At 38.6% G+C, this 15,615-nt stretch overlaps 1 protein-coding gene across 5 annotated transcripts in view; it reads right to left on the bottom strand.

Annotated features, from left to right (window-relative positions):
* OXR1 (oxidation resistance 1) overlaps positions 1 to 15,615 on the bottom strand; it is a 371,701-nt gene that overhangs the window by 83,407 nt on the left and 272,679 nt on the right. Inside the window, exon 1 of one of the 5 annotated variants that reach the window (XM_036263776.1) lies at positions 3,852 to 4,023. The exons of 2 other annotated variants lie outside the window; for them this stretch is intronic. Coding sequence is in view for 2 of the 3 variants with exons in the window: in XM_036263777.1 (XP_036119670.1) it covers positions 3,752 to 3,950 (199 nt within the window). In the remaining variant the exon portion in view is untranslated. Of the gene's footprint in view, positions 1 to 3,751; positions 4,024 to 15,615 lie in introns of those variants that run through there. 2 more of the 5 variants (XM_036263777.1, XM_036263781.1) reach the window with 2 other exon arrangements.

Genomic DNA, 15,615 nt, shown 5'->3' with positions numbered 1-15,615 from the left:
TCAAATAATTTACTCTAGCAGGGGCAAGTGATTGTTACTAACTAGATCAATGGCGTAATTAAGCTCCTTAATGTCTCTAAATCCCAATTATGTTTTTCCTGAGGGGACTATATATATAATATTGGAGTCAACAAACACTTAAAGCTGGTAAGAGCAAAAGCAGCCACCTTAGAGAGGAGTAAAGAGGCATGAATAACACTAACAGTCTAACAAGTGGTTTATTTATAGAAAGAGTAAAATCAAAAACATTTGACCAAAGTTTTATCTGGTCCATCCTTACAATTTGTCATAGGTAAAATTAATTTATCAACATTGCTAAACAGAAATGATCAGGGGCAAGATCAGTAATAACAAACAGAGTACTGGAGTGCAGCCTATCTGCAAGTGTAGTAAAGAGTCTGTACACAAAACACTGCTGTAATGCAAAGGACATTTGACAGAATTGAAGGAAGGGTAACAGCTGGAAACTTTAGCAGCTGTTATAAAAATGTCAAATTAGGGTAGTTACAAGCAGAAAGGGATGAAGAAATCCCTCAGACAGATTCTGAAGGACACAAATTAAAAAACAGGAGAGAGCCCTGGCCGGTTTGCTCAGTGGTTAGAGCGTTGGCCTGCGGTCCAGAGAGACCCGGGTTCGGTTCCTGCTGAGGGCACGTACCTCGGTTGCAGTTTGTCTCCGGCCCTGGTTGGTCGTGCAGGTGGCAGCCACTTGATGTGTCCCTTTCACGTCATTGTTTCTCTCCCTCCCACTCTATCTGAACAAAAAATAGAAAAATGTCCTCAGGTGAGGATTAAAAAAAAAATTAGGGAACAGACTCAAACCTCAGAGGGAGGGGGATAAAGAAGGGTGGGAAGAGATAAACCAAAGAACATACAGGCATAACCAATGGACACAGAAAATAGTGTGGGGAATGCAGGGTGGGGGGCGGTGAGTGGAGAGGAAGGGGTCAATGGGGGAAAAAAGGGGGGACATCTGTAATATTTACAACAATAAAGATTTTAAAAAATCAATCTAGCAAACTGGAAAGTTTAAAAATAAAACAAAGAGAAAAAAAAAAAAAACCTATAGCCCAAACCCAACTGATAAGCAGCTATAAAGACCAGAAATCTCATTTTAAGCAAAGGCTGACTAAAAATTAATAACCATTTATTTGTACCTGTATATATATCCACGCCGCCTCTCAAAGAGTTAATTTAGGAAGCTATACTTATTCTAAGAATGACAGGGGGTGATCAAATTACTGCTTAGGCACTTATCTCTTAAACTGCCTTTAGAGGCATAACTTCATAGACCTACAATATTTTAACTCCCAATGTTATTTTCTAGCTTTACCACTCAGCAATTTCATTAATTTTGTTCCAAATGAAAAGGAGCTCTAGAATTGAGAACCTCTGTGATCATCCAATTAAGCTATTCTACAAACAAGAAAAGATAGGCCAAAAGAGATTAAGTAACTTGTACAAATTCTTTCAACAAGTTAATGCTAAGGTGGTACCTGCTCACCTGACTCTTGTCATAATTGCAACATCACAAGGCCTCTCATACTTGTGTCAGAGGTTTGGGGGCACCAGAATATTAAACAGGGTCAAACATATGGTGACAGAAAGAGACTAGGAGCACATAATGCAACATATAGATACTGTATTATAAAATTGTACACCTTATACTTATGTTATTAACAAATGCCACCTCAATAAATTCAACAAAAAAATAAAAATAATAAAGAACGTGCAGCTTCGATAGAAGAGGCATTGGTATAATACTTTGAAGCTGCAACTCTGAAGGAGTGTCAGATACAGTGTCAACAGTGTGTTCCATAAGTGTTTCTGAATGAATCATGTAAATGTTTGGCCATATTTATTAAAATACTGATCATATTCATTCTTCACTAACTTACACCACGTATTTCTGAATTCTCTAAAGGCTGGTCACATTATCAGTTCTTCTCAATTGGGCAATTGATGACACACTTTTAAAAAAAATCCTTTATTCAAATATTCAAATACTTTAAAATTTCAGTCCTCATCCTTGGTCCAACCCTTAAAGACAAAGTTCTGCATCTCGTTAACGTCCTTCAAAGCAGAAATAAAGTATCTCTCTTTTACATTTTCTAATTCCACAAAGCAGGAATTCTAATGACAAGGTATTTTATATAAAGTGAGAAAAATTATTAAAAGAGGTCATGCTTAGATTTTAAGCCCTGGCCCACTTTGCTCAGTGGTTAGACTGCCAGAAGAACGAAGGGTTGGGGTTTAATTCCTGCTCAAGGGCATGCATGTACCTGGGTTGCAGGTTTGTTCCCCTGCTCCAGTGGGGGTTGTGTAGGAAGCAACCAATCCATGTGTCTCTCACACTGATGTTTCTCTCTCCCTCCCTCCCACTCTATCCAAAAAAAATCAATGGAAAAAATATCCCTGGTTAAGGATTATCAACAACAAATTAATAATAATAGTAATATTCAAGTTTCTTAAAATCTTAAGTTACACACATACACACAAAAATCAACAGATGTTCTCAATGTTTCACTGCTATAAAATGAATGGCAGGATATGAATAGATTATATATTTTTTGTGCTTTTCTCTTTTTTATAAATTCTGATGCTCATATAATCACTCATACTGTTAAAATGCATATTTAAAAAAGTAACAGAAATAAAATATAAAAGCCACTTCAATAACTTAGAACAGTGATTTTCAAAAAGTGTGCTGCAAAAACTGTTGAAAAATGCAATACCTGACTATTTAGCTAGGAAAACTGACATCTTTTTCCTTAGATTGTTAAAGAAAAATAAAAAGACAACAACCAACATAACAATACATAACAACAGCCATCTGGTGTGAATTAATCAGAATTATACCTTTTTTTTTTTTTTGGTCAAATCGGCAAAAAAAATTTGGGGGGGGGGTGTGCCACAGATTTTATTAATTAGTTTAGGTGCGCCATGAGATGAAAAAAGGTTGAAAATCGCTGACTTAGAGGAAGCCAACAACATTGGGGAAATTACCATTATACATTATGCTAATACTTCAACAAGCGCTTTTTAAAATATTGATAGTGATATCTTAGGGAACTAAGATATCAATATCATGCCATTATGACTAATTTTTTTTTAAAGGCTGGTACACAGGCACGGTGGTGAAAGAAAACTAACAAGAGCAGTCATTATACACGGTAACTGAGAAAAAAGTTTCTAGGTCCTGACACCTGAAGACAACATGCAGCCTTTAAAAACACATGGCACGGGAATGAAAAAGGAAACAGAATGCATGATACAAAATCAACTAGATTCCAGGTTAAGCCTTTTCTTTTCCATAGTACCCAGCGCTGAATGAACCCTAACAGTTGACGGATATCAGCAACACTGACCCAAACCCAAAACAGGCACAGCGGCCGTAACGATCTCCAAGACCAAACAGACGCGCGTCACAGCTGGTTTCACATCCACCTCCCCGCGGGAATGTATCAAACCCTTGAAACACTTGGCGCGGAGAAGAAAGTCGACTCGAGGTGAAGAAGCAGGAAGAGCAGAGCAGGAAGAGCTGCGACGCCGCCGGGACAGCGTCCCGGCCCGGCCAGGAGTCCTCCCTCCTCGCCCCGGCGCGCCGCCATCCCGGCCCCAGCAAACCTGCCCTGGGCCGCGCGACCCCCGCCGCCCAGCTGGTCCGGCGCCCGCCAGGGCCGCGCACTCCCACCGAGCACACAGCCCAACCCCGGTCGACCACGCGGAGGCGAAGGAAGGCTGAGCTCACCGGGTCCCTCTGGGCTGGACGGCGCCGGGGGCCGGTGCGGTGGGGACCCGCACCCCGGGTCCCCCTGGGCGGGCTCCCTCAGGTAGTCCTCGAAGCACACCTGCCGGGCTTCGCCGCCGCCCCCGAACCCCCACAGGCGGTTGGCCGTGCCCCGCAGCAGGCGCCCGCTCTTCCCCGTGAACGTGGTCAGGTAGTCCATATTGCCGCGGGCCGGGCCGGGCCGAGGGGGCGGAGGGGTCCGCGGAGCCGCCACTCGGTGGGTGCCCGCGCGTCCGACCCGACACGGGGGCGGGGGCTCCGCGCGCCTCAAGGGAGGCGGGCAGGGGGAGAGGGCGTCCCCAGCGTGGCCCCGGGACGAACCACCAGGAAACCACGCGCCGGGGGTGCAGGCGCTGGACCAAAGTTTTGAAAAGTTTGTTTATTGCTGCTTCCAAACGCCGAGGCAGGCAAAACGTAGTTCCTGAAGTAGGCGCATTCTTCCTAGAACAGATGCAGGGTTGAAAAGCTGGCCACTTTTAAACAAGCCGGACTGGTCCCATCGGCCCCTCCCCACACCCGCCCGGCCCCAGTGGAGCAGCCCGCCCCTCCCCGTCCGGCCCCACCCGTCCGGACCGGACCAGACTGTCAGGACTGCTGGGGAAGAGGGTGGAGGCCTGGGGGCTGGAGCGCTGCGCAGGGCGTGAGAACAGTCCAGCGGAGTCCAGGGGAGGCTTTGCTGGAGTTGCCTAAACTTTGGGGGCCTAGAAGAGCAGCGTCAGAAAGTTTCTCGTGGAGTGTGTGTGTGTGTGAGCGGAGGCGCACAATCCACAAGACACTTTTGCAGCTTGTAAATTTGAGGGGTGGGGTGGAGAGGAGGAAGATGGGAAGGTGAGTTTTAAGGTAAAACTGGAGTCATTGTTAAAGTAAAACCAGCCCAGGTAGATAAAATGCTTCTTAGGAAGCACTGTGAGACCATCTTCGTAAAACAGAGCATTAATGGTCACGTTGAAAGTTCATCGTGGCCTCGTGATCTGTTGTTCGAGTTTGACATCTCACGAATCTGGTCCTGTATTACCTTATAAAAGGGCTTTGGTGTTCAGCCTTATCCTTTAAGGCAGAGAAAGAGCGATCACTTTTGACATTTACTACCCGGTTTGTTTCCTGTGAGATCTGGTTATCATCCTCTTCCTCTCCTGACTGTTTATAGCTCTTTTAGTTTTTTTGCAGAACCATTAAAAGACTTCCTCTCACCCTTTTTATAAATTGTTTAATTGATCTCTTCCCCACCATCACTGTTTTCAGCTTAAATTCTTACTAAGTTGACAAACGTCCTTCAAACATTAGCGTCACCTTTATTTGTGGTTAGAAAATAGAGCATGTTTGGACTGTAGCTCAATGTAATTCACAGTGTTTGTGAGAAAGGACCCATGAATATGCATATCTATGTGTACAGATGTGCTGCTTGGGAGAGCACTGCTCCAGACTCCCCTCTGTACCTGCTTTGAACCCATTTAGTAAAATGGTTAGGTGGCTCCTGGTTTTTCTTTTCCATTCGACCAAGAAGCATTGCCGTGCTCAGCACTGCTTCTAAGATCTCAGAGGCTTAGTATGCTTTCAAAATCGAATTTCAATGACTTATATCTAATCCTGATTAACTAAATTGAAATTTTGTTCTAAGTTTTACACCTTGAAAGTTGCCATTTAGTTTGTGGTAATCATATCCAAAAGTGTTTGACTATTTTATACCTGATTAAATTGGCACTTTGACATCCAACCTTAGCAGAAACCTGTTCAAATACAGTTTTACAGGCAGTTAATCCATGCTTTTCTGCTTCTGTTTCATGGAAATCTAGAGCTACTGGAGAGAAAAAATGTATAACCTTGATGATAAAGTGCTTTACTATTTTTTAAAATTTAAACTCAATTAAGTCATAATGACTTCAAAAATCATTTTATTCATGTAATGAGCTTTCTTTTTCATTCTTCACATTCATTGTCTGAACCATCACCATTCTCCTGAAATTATCACATTCATCACTCAAGCATGTTACTTCACCTTCTTTGTGACTCAGAAAATCATAGGCCATCAGATATGAACACTCTAACTTTTCTTCCCTTTTTCTCTTCAATCTACAAGTCCATCTCCACATTTTGCCTCACTCTTGTAAATGTCTTTCCTCCAAATTAACTCTTGATCTTAGTCTGGTGTCTGTTGTCTATAACTTGCCAGCCTTATTATTCCTCTATGTTGTATAATTTTTCTCTCTCCATTCTGGTTCCCTCCCCCTTATCCTACAATTTTATCTACATCAACCCCTCCCATCCTTAAAAAAACAGTTTCTTTATATACCATGCCTGCCTCCACCACCAACCCTTTACCTCATTTAAAAAATACTTGTATTAACATATGATTTAAAAAGCCATATAATTCACTTGTTAAAATGGTGGTTAGTATATTTACACAGTTGTTAAAGCATCACCAAAATCTAATTTTTGAACAGTTCTATCACCCTCTTAACCCATTTGCAGTCACTACCGATTCCCAGCCCCAGGTGTAGACAGGCAACCACTAATCTACTTTCTGTTTCTATGGATTTGCCTTTAATAGACATTTCATATAAATGAAACCATACACTATCAGGTCTTTAGTGTCTGGCTTCTTTCACTTTGCCTAATGTCTGTGAAAGTCATTGATGTTGTAGCATGTATTAGTACTTCATTCCTTTTTATTGCCAAACAGTATTTAATTGTATAGATATATCACATTTTCTTTATTCATTCATAAGTTGATGAACATTTGGATTCTTTCCACTTTTTGGCTATTATGAATAATGTTGCTATGAACATCTGTGTACAATGTTTTTTGTGGATATGTGTTTTCATTTCCCTCTAATATATACCTAGGAGTGGAATTGTTGCGTGTGTGTGTGTGTGTGTGTGTGTGTTTAAATAACAGTGTAAGTTAAGATACACAATGTGGTGAATTGATACAGGTACATGATGCAAAATGATTACCACAATTAGGTTTATTAACACCTCCATTAACTCATCATTACCATTTTTATGTGTGTATTGTCTTGAGGACATTTAATATTTACTCTCTTAGCAACTTTCAAGTATATAATACACTATTGTTAACTATAGTCACCATACGCTAATTAGATCCCCAGAATTTATTAATCTTAAAATTGGAAGTCTGTACCATTTGAGCAACATCCTATCATTTCTCCAAACCCTAGCAACCACTATTCTACTCTGTTTTTGTGTTCAGCTCTTTCTTAGGTTCCACATGTAAGTGAGATCATACAGTATTTGTCTGTCTTTGACTTACTGCACCCAGCATAAGGTCCTCAAGATCCATCCATGTTGTTGCAAATGGCAGGATTTTCATCTTTTTATAGCTGAATAATATTCCATATATAAAAAATCTGACATCTTCTTTATCCATTCATCTAATAATGGGCATGAGGGTGCAGATCTCTCTTCAGATATACCCAGAAGTGGAATTGCTGGATCAGGAACCTCAATACTGTTTTCCACATTGGCTATACCAGTTTACATTCCCACCAGTGGTGTCCAGGATTGCCTTTTCTCCACATTGTCCTCAATACTTGTTATCTGTTGTCTTTTTAGTAATAGCCATTGTAACAGATATGAGGTGATACCTCATTGTGGTTTTGATTTGCATTTCCCTGATGATAAGTGATGTTGAACATCTTCTCATGTACCTGTTGGCCATTCAGGTCCTCTGTCCATTTTTAGTTGGATTTTTTTTTTTTTTTTTTTTTTTTGCTATTAAGTTTTATGAGTTCCTTATTTTATATTAGATATTAACCACTTATTAGATAGTTTGCAAATATTTTTTCCAGTTTCTTAGGTTGACTTTTAATATTGTTTCTTAGTTTGATGTAGTCACACTGGTTTATTTTTGCTTTTGTCACTTGTGTTTGTGATGTCATATAAAACAAACAAACAAACAAAAAAACACTGCCAAGAATAATGTCAAGGAGCTTTTCCCCTATGTTTTCTTCTAGGACTTGCATGGTTTCAGGTCTCACATTTGCGTCTTCAGTCCATTTTGAGTAGTTAATTTTTGTGTATGGTATAAGTTAGAGTCCAGTTTCATTTATTTTACATGTGAATATCCAGTTTTCCCCACACCATTTATTAAAGAGACGGTCCTTTCCTTCATTGAGTATCCTTGGCTCCGTTGTCAAATGTTTGTTGACAATACATGCATGGTTTAATTCCGGCCTCTTTAGTCTGTTCCATTGGTCCATGTGCCTTTTTTTATGCCAGTACTAAACTATTTTGATTATTATAGCTTTGTAATACAGTTTGAAATCAGGATGTGTTCTTCTTTCTTAGGATTGCTTTGGCTATTTGGGGATTTTTGCAGTTTTATATTAATCTTAAGACTGTTCTATTTCTGTGAAAAATGCCACTGGAATTCTGATAGGGATTGCATTGAATATGTAAAGCACTTTGGATGGTATACACAGTTTACCAATATTCATTCTTTCAATCCATGAATACAGAATACCTTTCCATTTATTTGTGTCTTCTTTGATTTCTTTCTTCAATATTTGTAACTTTTGGACTAGAGATCTTTCACCTCCTTGGTTAAATTCGTTCCTACGTATTTAATTATTATTCATGTTCTTGTGAATGAGATTGTTCTCTTTATTTCTGTTTCAGATAGTTCATTAGATTTTCTAATTTTATTTGTATCCTACAACTTCCCAAAATTTGTTTATTAGTACTAACAGTACTTTCATGGAGTCTTTAGGATTTTCTATGTATAAGATCATATCATCTGCAAATAAAGACAATTTTACTTCTTCCAATCTGGATGCCCTTTTTTTTTTCCCTCTCCTGCTTAAATGCTCTAAAACTTCCAGTACTGTATTGAATAGGAGTGGTGCCCTGGCCAGTTTGGCTCAGCGGTTAGAGCGTCGGCCTGCGGTCCGGAGAGACCTGGGTTCGGTTCCCGCTAAGGGCATGTACCTCAGTTGCAGTTTGTCCCTGGCCCAGGTCGTGTGGGTGGCAACCACTCAATGTGTCCCTTTCACGTCGATGTTTCTCTCTCTCTCCCTCCCTCCCACTCTATCTGAACAAAATATCAAAAAATGTCCTCGGGTGAGGACTAAAAATAAAAAAAAATAAAAAAATGAATAGGAGTGGTGACAGAGGGCAGAGAGCCTTGTCTTCCTCTTCATCTTAGGGGAAATCTTTCCACCTTTCACCATTCGCTGTTATGTTAGCTTGGGGCTTGCCATATTTATGACAATAACATTATCTTACTATGTTGAGGTACATTCCTTTTCTACCCAATATATTGAAAGGTGTTATCATGATCCACTCATTGTTGAAAGTGTTGTATTGAAGTTCCCTACTGTTATTATACTGTATCTGTTTTTCCTTTCAGATTTGTTAGTATTTTATTAATATTATTAATATGATATTAATATATTTAGGTGCGCCAATGTTGGGTGCATCTATATTTATGATTTTTATATCTCCTTGATGAATTAACACCTTTATCATTTTATAATGACTTTTTTGGGTCTCATTACAGTTTTTGACTTAATGTCTATTTTTTCTGTTATAAATATAACTTGCCTTGCTCTCTTTTGGTTTCCATTTGCATGGAATATCCTTTTCTATCCCTTCACTTTTAGCCCATGTGTGTCCTTAAAGTTAAAATGAGTCACTTGTGGGCAGTATATAGTTGGGTCTTGTTTGTTTGTTTGTTTGTTTGTTTTTAAAATCAGCTACTCCATGCCTTTTGATTTGAAAATTTAATCCATTTATATGTAAATAGGTAAGGACTTGATAAGTAAGGGATTACTGATGTCATCTTACTGTTTTTGGTTGTTAGGAAGTTCACTGGTTCCTTTCTTCCTCCCTTCCTGTCTTTCTTTGTAATTTAATGATTTTCCATGGTGGGATCCTTTGTTACCTTTTTATCTTTTGGGTACCTTCTATAGGTGTTTGCTTTCTGGTTACCAAATAAAACAGTTTTTTTAGCTGATAATTTAATTTCAATAGCATATAAAGATTCTACCTTTCTACTCCTACCCATTTTATGGTTTTGATATCATAGTTTACCTCTTTTTATATTGTTTATCCATTAACAAATTATTGTAACCATAGTTATTTTTAAATACTTTTACCCTTTAACCTTTTTAATAGATTTAAGTGATTAATACACCACCATGATATAGTTTTACCAGTGTGATTTATATTTTCATATGTTTCTAATTGGGCATTTTTTTACTTCAGCCTGGAGAACTCCTTTTACCATATTTTTTTATAAGGCATATCTAGTGGTGAACGGCCTCAGCATTTGTTTGGGAAAATCTTTCTGTCTCCTTCATTTCTCAAGGAAAGTTTTCTCTGTGATGTCTACTGGCAACTATTTTATGGGATAGAAATGTCAGCACTCAAATTTCTGAAGTGATAAGCAGAATCACTGATAAGAATCAATAAAGTGAACTGATCCTAAGTAAAGATGTTTTGCAAGTGTTAAGAAAATAGAGATATGAATCTGTTACTTAGTACATCTGAATCTCTCAATAAACCTAAAGCCTAACTTGGTAAATAGCCAAATTGATTACCTTGACATTATCCCTATCTTTATTCAAAGCCATAGTGCTTCTTTTTCCACTAAAAGGGTAATGCTAGCATTCAAACTCCCTATCATGTGAAACTCTCACCTGTGCCAAAATTACCACAGAGAGTAAGAGTATAGGTTGCTATTTGGACAAAGCCATGATCAACACACTGATCCATACATGCTAAAGATTTAATATGGCCTTTCAATAGAATGGGAAAGAGCTTAATATGGATTAAAAACAAATTTCCCTCTAGTAGATGCCAACCTTGGGTATAAACATTATAAACCCCACTAAAATCAAGTAACTTGTTCTAAATTTGAAAACTGTCTTTAAAATGTTAACTACCACACTTGTCAGAAATAACATATAATCAAGCAAGGAACCAGGAATACCATTAAGAATTGTAATAGAACATAGGGGTGCATATATTCTTCCTGATTGGTGTTTCATGCTTCTTAGGATATATTCCAAGAAGGGGGATCACTGGGTTAAATGGCAGTTCCATTTTTAATTTTTTGAGGAAACACAATATTGTTTTTCATAGTGGCTGTACCAGTCTGCATTTCCACCAGGGGTGTGCTAGGGTATCCTTTTCTCCACACCCTCGCCAGCATTTATTGTTTGAGGATTTTGATGGCCGTCATTCTGGCAGTGTGAGGTGATATCTCATAGTCATTTTAATCTGCATCTCTTTGATGATTAGAGATGGTGAGCAGTTTTTCATATGTCTCCTGGCTTTTTGTATGTCCTGTTTGGAGAAGTGTCTATTCAGGTACTCTGCTCGTTTTTTAATTGGATATTTTGTTTTCCTTTTGTTCAGTTGTATGAGTACTCACTATATATTTTGGATATTAACCCCTTATCCGATGTATCCTTGGCAAATATGTTCTCCCAGAGAGTGGGTTCCCTTTTCATTTTGATGCTGGTTTCTTTTGCTGTGCAGAATATTTTAAGTTTGATGTAGTCCCATTTATTAATTTCTTCCTTTGTTTCTGTTGCCCTAGGTGATGTATCAGTGAAAATTCTACTACATATAACGTCTGAGATTTTTCCTCCAACATTTTCTTCTAGGATTTTTATGGTTTCATGGGTTACATTTAAGTCTTTTATACATTTTGAGTTTATCCTGTGTACAGTGTAAGTTGATAGTCTAGTTTAATTTTTTTTTTTTTTTACAGTAGCTAAGATATGGAAATAGCCCAAGTGTCCATCAGTAAATGAGTGGATTAAAAAAAACTGTGGTACGTTTACACAGTGGAATACTATGCAGCTGTAAGAAAGAGAGATCTCTTACCCTTTGAGATGACATGGAGAGACCTGGAGAGCATTATGCTAAGCGAAATAAGCTAGTCAGAGAAAGACAAGTACTACATGATCTCACTTATTTGTGGAACATAATGAACAAAATAAGCTGTTGACCAAAAAAGATCCAGAATCATGGAAGTAGGGAATAGATTGACAAATCTCAGAGGGATGAGGGAGTTAGAGGGGAGGGAAGAGATAAACCAAAGAACTTTTATGCATATATGTACAACCAATCAACATGGACACTAGGCTGGGGAAGGCAGGAGGGGGGTGGGAGCAGGAAGGAGGGGGTCAATGGGGCTTTCAACAATTTAAAAAAACATTCTGTTTAAACACACTCTGGCAAAATAAATCACTTTTCTGTCCTCTCCCTCCCCCCCACCAAAAAAAGAATTGTAAGAGAAACTTTGGTCACAATAACTCACATCAACTAACCATAGAATTATTTCAGGACTATTTTTTTATCCTATCAAGGACTATAATTACAATTATATAATTACAGCCCCAAATGCTCCATACCTGGGATGTAGCAGCTTTTGATTTTGGATCAGTTTCACTTTGCTCCTTGAACAAGTGCCAGAAGATATAGACATGTATACCTAAAGCTGAGAAAATTTAACAAGGCTTTATTTATTCATTTATTTAGGTATGTGCCCCTAGCAGGAACCGAACCTGGGACTCTCTCTCTGGTCTGCAGGCCAACACTCCAACCGCTGAGCCAAACTGGCCAAGGCAACAGGCCTTTTTAAAGTCTTCAGGATCGACATCACCAAAGAGGAGTGTTAAGAAGACAAACATGCCCATTCTTTTTCTACTACCGAGTTCTCTTTACTGCAGGTTTCTTTCCCTTTCTACTGCCTGTACTCCGTGGGATTATGGTAGAGTATGTGTTTCTACAAATAGAACTGTATGCGTAGCCATGACATAGTCTACTCTGTCTATCATTCTGGACTCTTCCTCTCCAACTGTGTCCCAATTTTCTCTTAATTATATATTAGGTCCTTACATGAGGTTACAACTTATTTATGTTATTAAATAGAATTGTGAATATTTCATGTTCTTAATTTACAAAAGCTGATAAGCAAAACATTTGGGTGTGTAGTATATTAAGTGCTTTATTTTAATATATCAATTTTTGGATTACTATTTTAAAGTTATATGATATTGAGTTATATTTTGGAGAAATTTTAAGTTAGAAATTATTTCCTTAGGAGGGTGTCTTGTGGGGAAAAAGAAACATCTATAAAAATAAATAAATAAAAACTGGGAAAAAAAGAAATTATTTCCTTGTCTTTGCTCTGTTTTTTTTTTTTTTAAATATATATTTTAGAAAAATGTAAATACAAAAAAGGAAAGAAAACAAAAATAGCTTAGAAGAAACCTAAGCCTGTTGCTGGTTATTACTTTCATGACAAAGTGCCAGTTTTCAGCTTCAATCTATAGCCGGTAATTAGGTGTGTGTTTTGATTGCTTGTTTGTTTCTCCTGTTGGGGGTGGGAGAGGAATCTGAGCCCTGGGCTCTATCAATACAAGACAAAATGCAGTACAACAATAAAAAGAGAAGCTGCCTACATGTCCATCCATCTCTCAGAGAAAGTGCTGGACAGCCATGCCAAGTCCTTGTTTATATTCCACTTGTTTCAGCCATGACACATAGCGACAAAGTGATAAGTGCTGAGCATAATATTTGAAAGAAACAGAACCTATTCCTCTTCTCAAAGTGTATGGGGGGTCGGTTCTCTGACTCCCCACCTCCCCATCCCAAACACCATGTGAGAGAGATGCTAATAATATCAGATGAATCGACCAGAATCCAGGCATTTGAAGGAGGAAAAACCAAATCTTTATATAAGGATTGTCAGTCCTTATATAATCTAGCACTGACCAGATAGTTTTAATTTTCAAAAGAATCATGCACAGGTCATTTTCTCCCAGGGCACATCTACTCTTAACTATATCAGTCTTCCCAGAAGGCGGAAGACAGCAATATAACAAATTCTGTGCTGCCCTAACAGGCATGAAGAAAAGTTTGACCACTTCTAGCAAACACTCAGACAAGCAGGGTCATGGCCAGTGTGGCTCATTTGGTTATAACGTTCTGCTACGCACCAAAGGTCTCAGGTTTGATTCCCAGTCAGGGCACAAGGCACATACCCAGGTTGTGGGTTCAATCCCTGGTTGGGGCACTTTGTGTGTCTCTCTCTTCCTTTCTAGAATCAATGAAAAACATATCCTCAAGTGAGAATGGGTGATATATATATATATCACTCACCCATTAGACCTCTACTTAGGAAAAAAAGAGAGAGAAGAAGGCCACACCCATCTGCACCATGTCCCATTACCTATCCAGAGACTCCTGTGTGTGCCAGCTGGCTCTACAACCAACACTATCTGCAGCAGTATCATGCAAAACAAGTAAACAAGGACTGGTTGGCAGCCACTCTCTGCCTACCCTACTGGTTTTCTGGGAGTTAAGGAAGGACAGGGTGGAGGGTGGAAATATAGAGATTCTGGAAATATACAGAGAAATTTACAACATTGCTAGGCTCTCAGACTGAGCTGGTCCTGCTAACACATGGTATAATATATAAGCACATGCATTTATGTTTGCTCATTGAACCCTATGTGTGTGTGACATGAAATCTCCCTGCTTCTAGTTTCTTCCCTCTGATTCATCTCCAACACTGCAACCAGGGTAATCTTAAATCCACAGATCGAACTGTTGCTTTCCCTCTATCTTAAAAACACTCCTTGTTCACAGCAGTTGCTTCCTGTTGATAAGGAGAATCAGCTGTGGAACATTTTTTAAAATGCAAATTTGCCAACTATACCCCAGAGATCCTGATTCTAGGGTTGTAGGGTGGGGTAGGAACCTGCATTTTTCTATTATGAAACATGTTTGAGATCTGTTCCTTTATAGTACTTCCATGTGCTTAAACTGCTTTTGGCAAACATTGATCAGAACTGACAAATGTGTTTTACACTCACATGTAAAGAACAGCCTCTGTATAAAAGAGCCAATATTTTGCACTCCTAGTGCCTCTGCCCCTGCCTTAGCAATCAAGGGTACTACCTGTGCCAGATGGCACCTCTACCAGACGGTGGAGCCATCTCCAACAACCTGGATCCCTGAGAAGCTATGTGGATCAGAGCCCCGCCCCCTAACCTCAACCCGAAATGGACATGTAACATGAGCAAGAAATAAATCAAGAAATAAACACTACAGCAAGCCATTGAGGTTTGAGGGTTCATTTAGCATCACAGCATAAACTTAGCCTACCTTGATTGATGTAAGATTTTTTTCAAATGCTTAATTTACATTTATTTTTATGATGTATGCCAAATTAATATAATGAAAATTACTTGATTTATGTTGTCAAGTTAATGCATTTTTATTTTCAGGCCACTCTTGCCATGTCTATATTCTGACAACTATTAATTTCTTTTATCATGTAAGCCACAAATAAGGATTTTCTTGACATTACACAACCAAAAACAAGCAATTAAGTAAATAACCAAAACAATGAATAGAATGCTGAGGCACTGATGCTAAGAGAATTCATCAATTATTTTTCACTCCCAGTTTAAAACTTGTTTCATTCATATCATCCCAACTCTCTCAATAAATGTCTTTATAATCAGAAAATATTATAAATTTGAACTTGTAAAACACATGCATGCTCATAAAATACCATTTTTATATTTTATTAATTGGTTTTCCATAAAACTACATTAGAAAACATTAAAAAGAATTGCTTTTAGAGTTACAAAAAGTAAGTCTCAATTCTCTTTCACATGATGCTCTTAACATATAAACAGTAACTCTATTAGACCTGAGAGGGGCCTTGGTGTTTATCTAGTTGAGCCTCTTATTTTTATTGCTTTGTTAGCAGAGGCCCAGAGAAGTCAAGGGAGTCTTTCAAAGGTCATGCACTTAAATAAGAACAGAGCCAGAAGAAC

Source organism: Molossus molossus, unplaced genomic scaffold (assembly GCF_014108415.1).
Source record: "Molossus molossus isolate mMolMol1 unplaced genomic scaffold, mMolMol1.p scaffold_m16_p_16, whole genome shotgun sequence".
Classification (NCBI taxonomy): Eukaryota; Metazoa; Chordata; class Mammalia; order Chiroptera; family Molossidae; genus Molossus; species Molossus molossus.
This window is presented reverse-complemented; position numbering and strand designations above follow the sequence as displayed.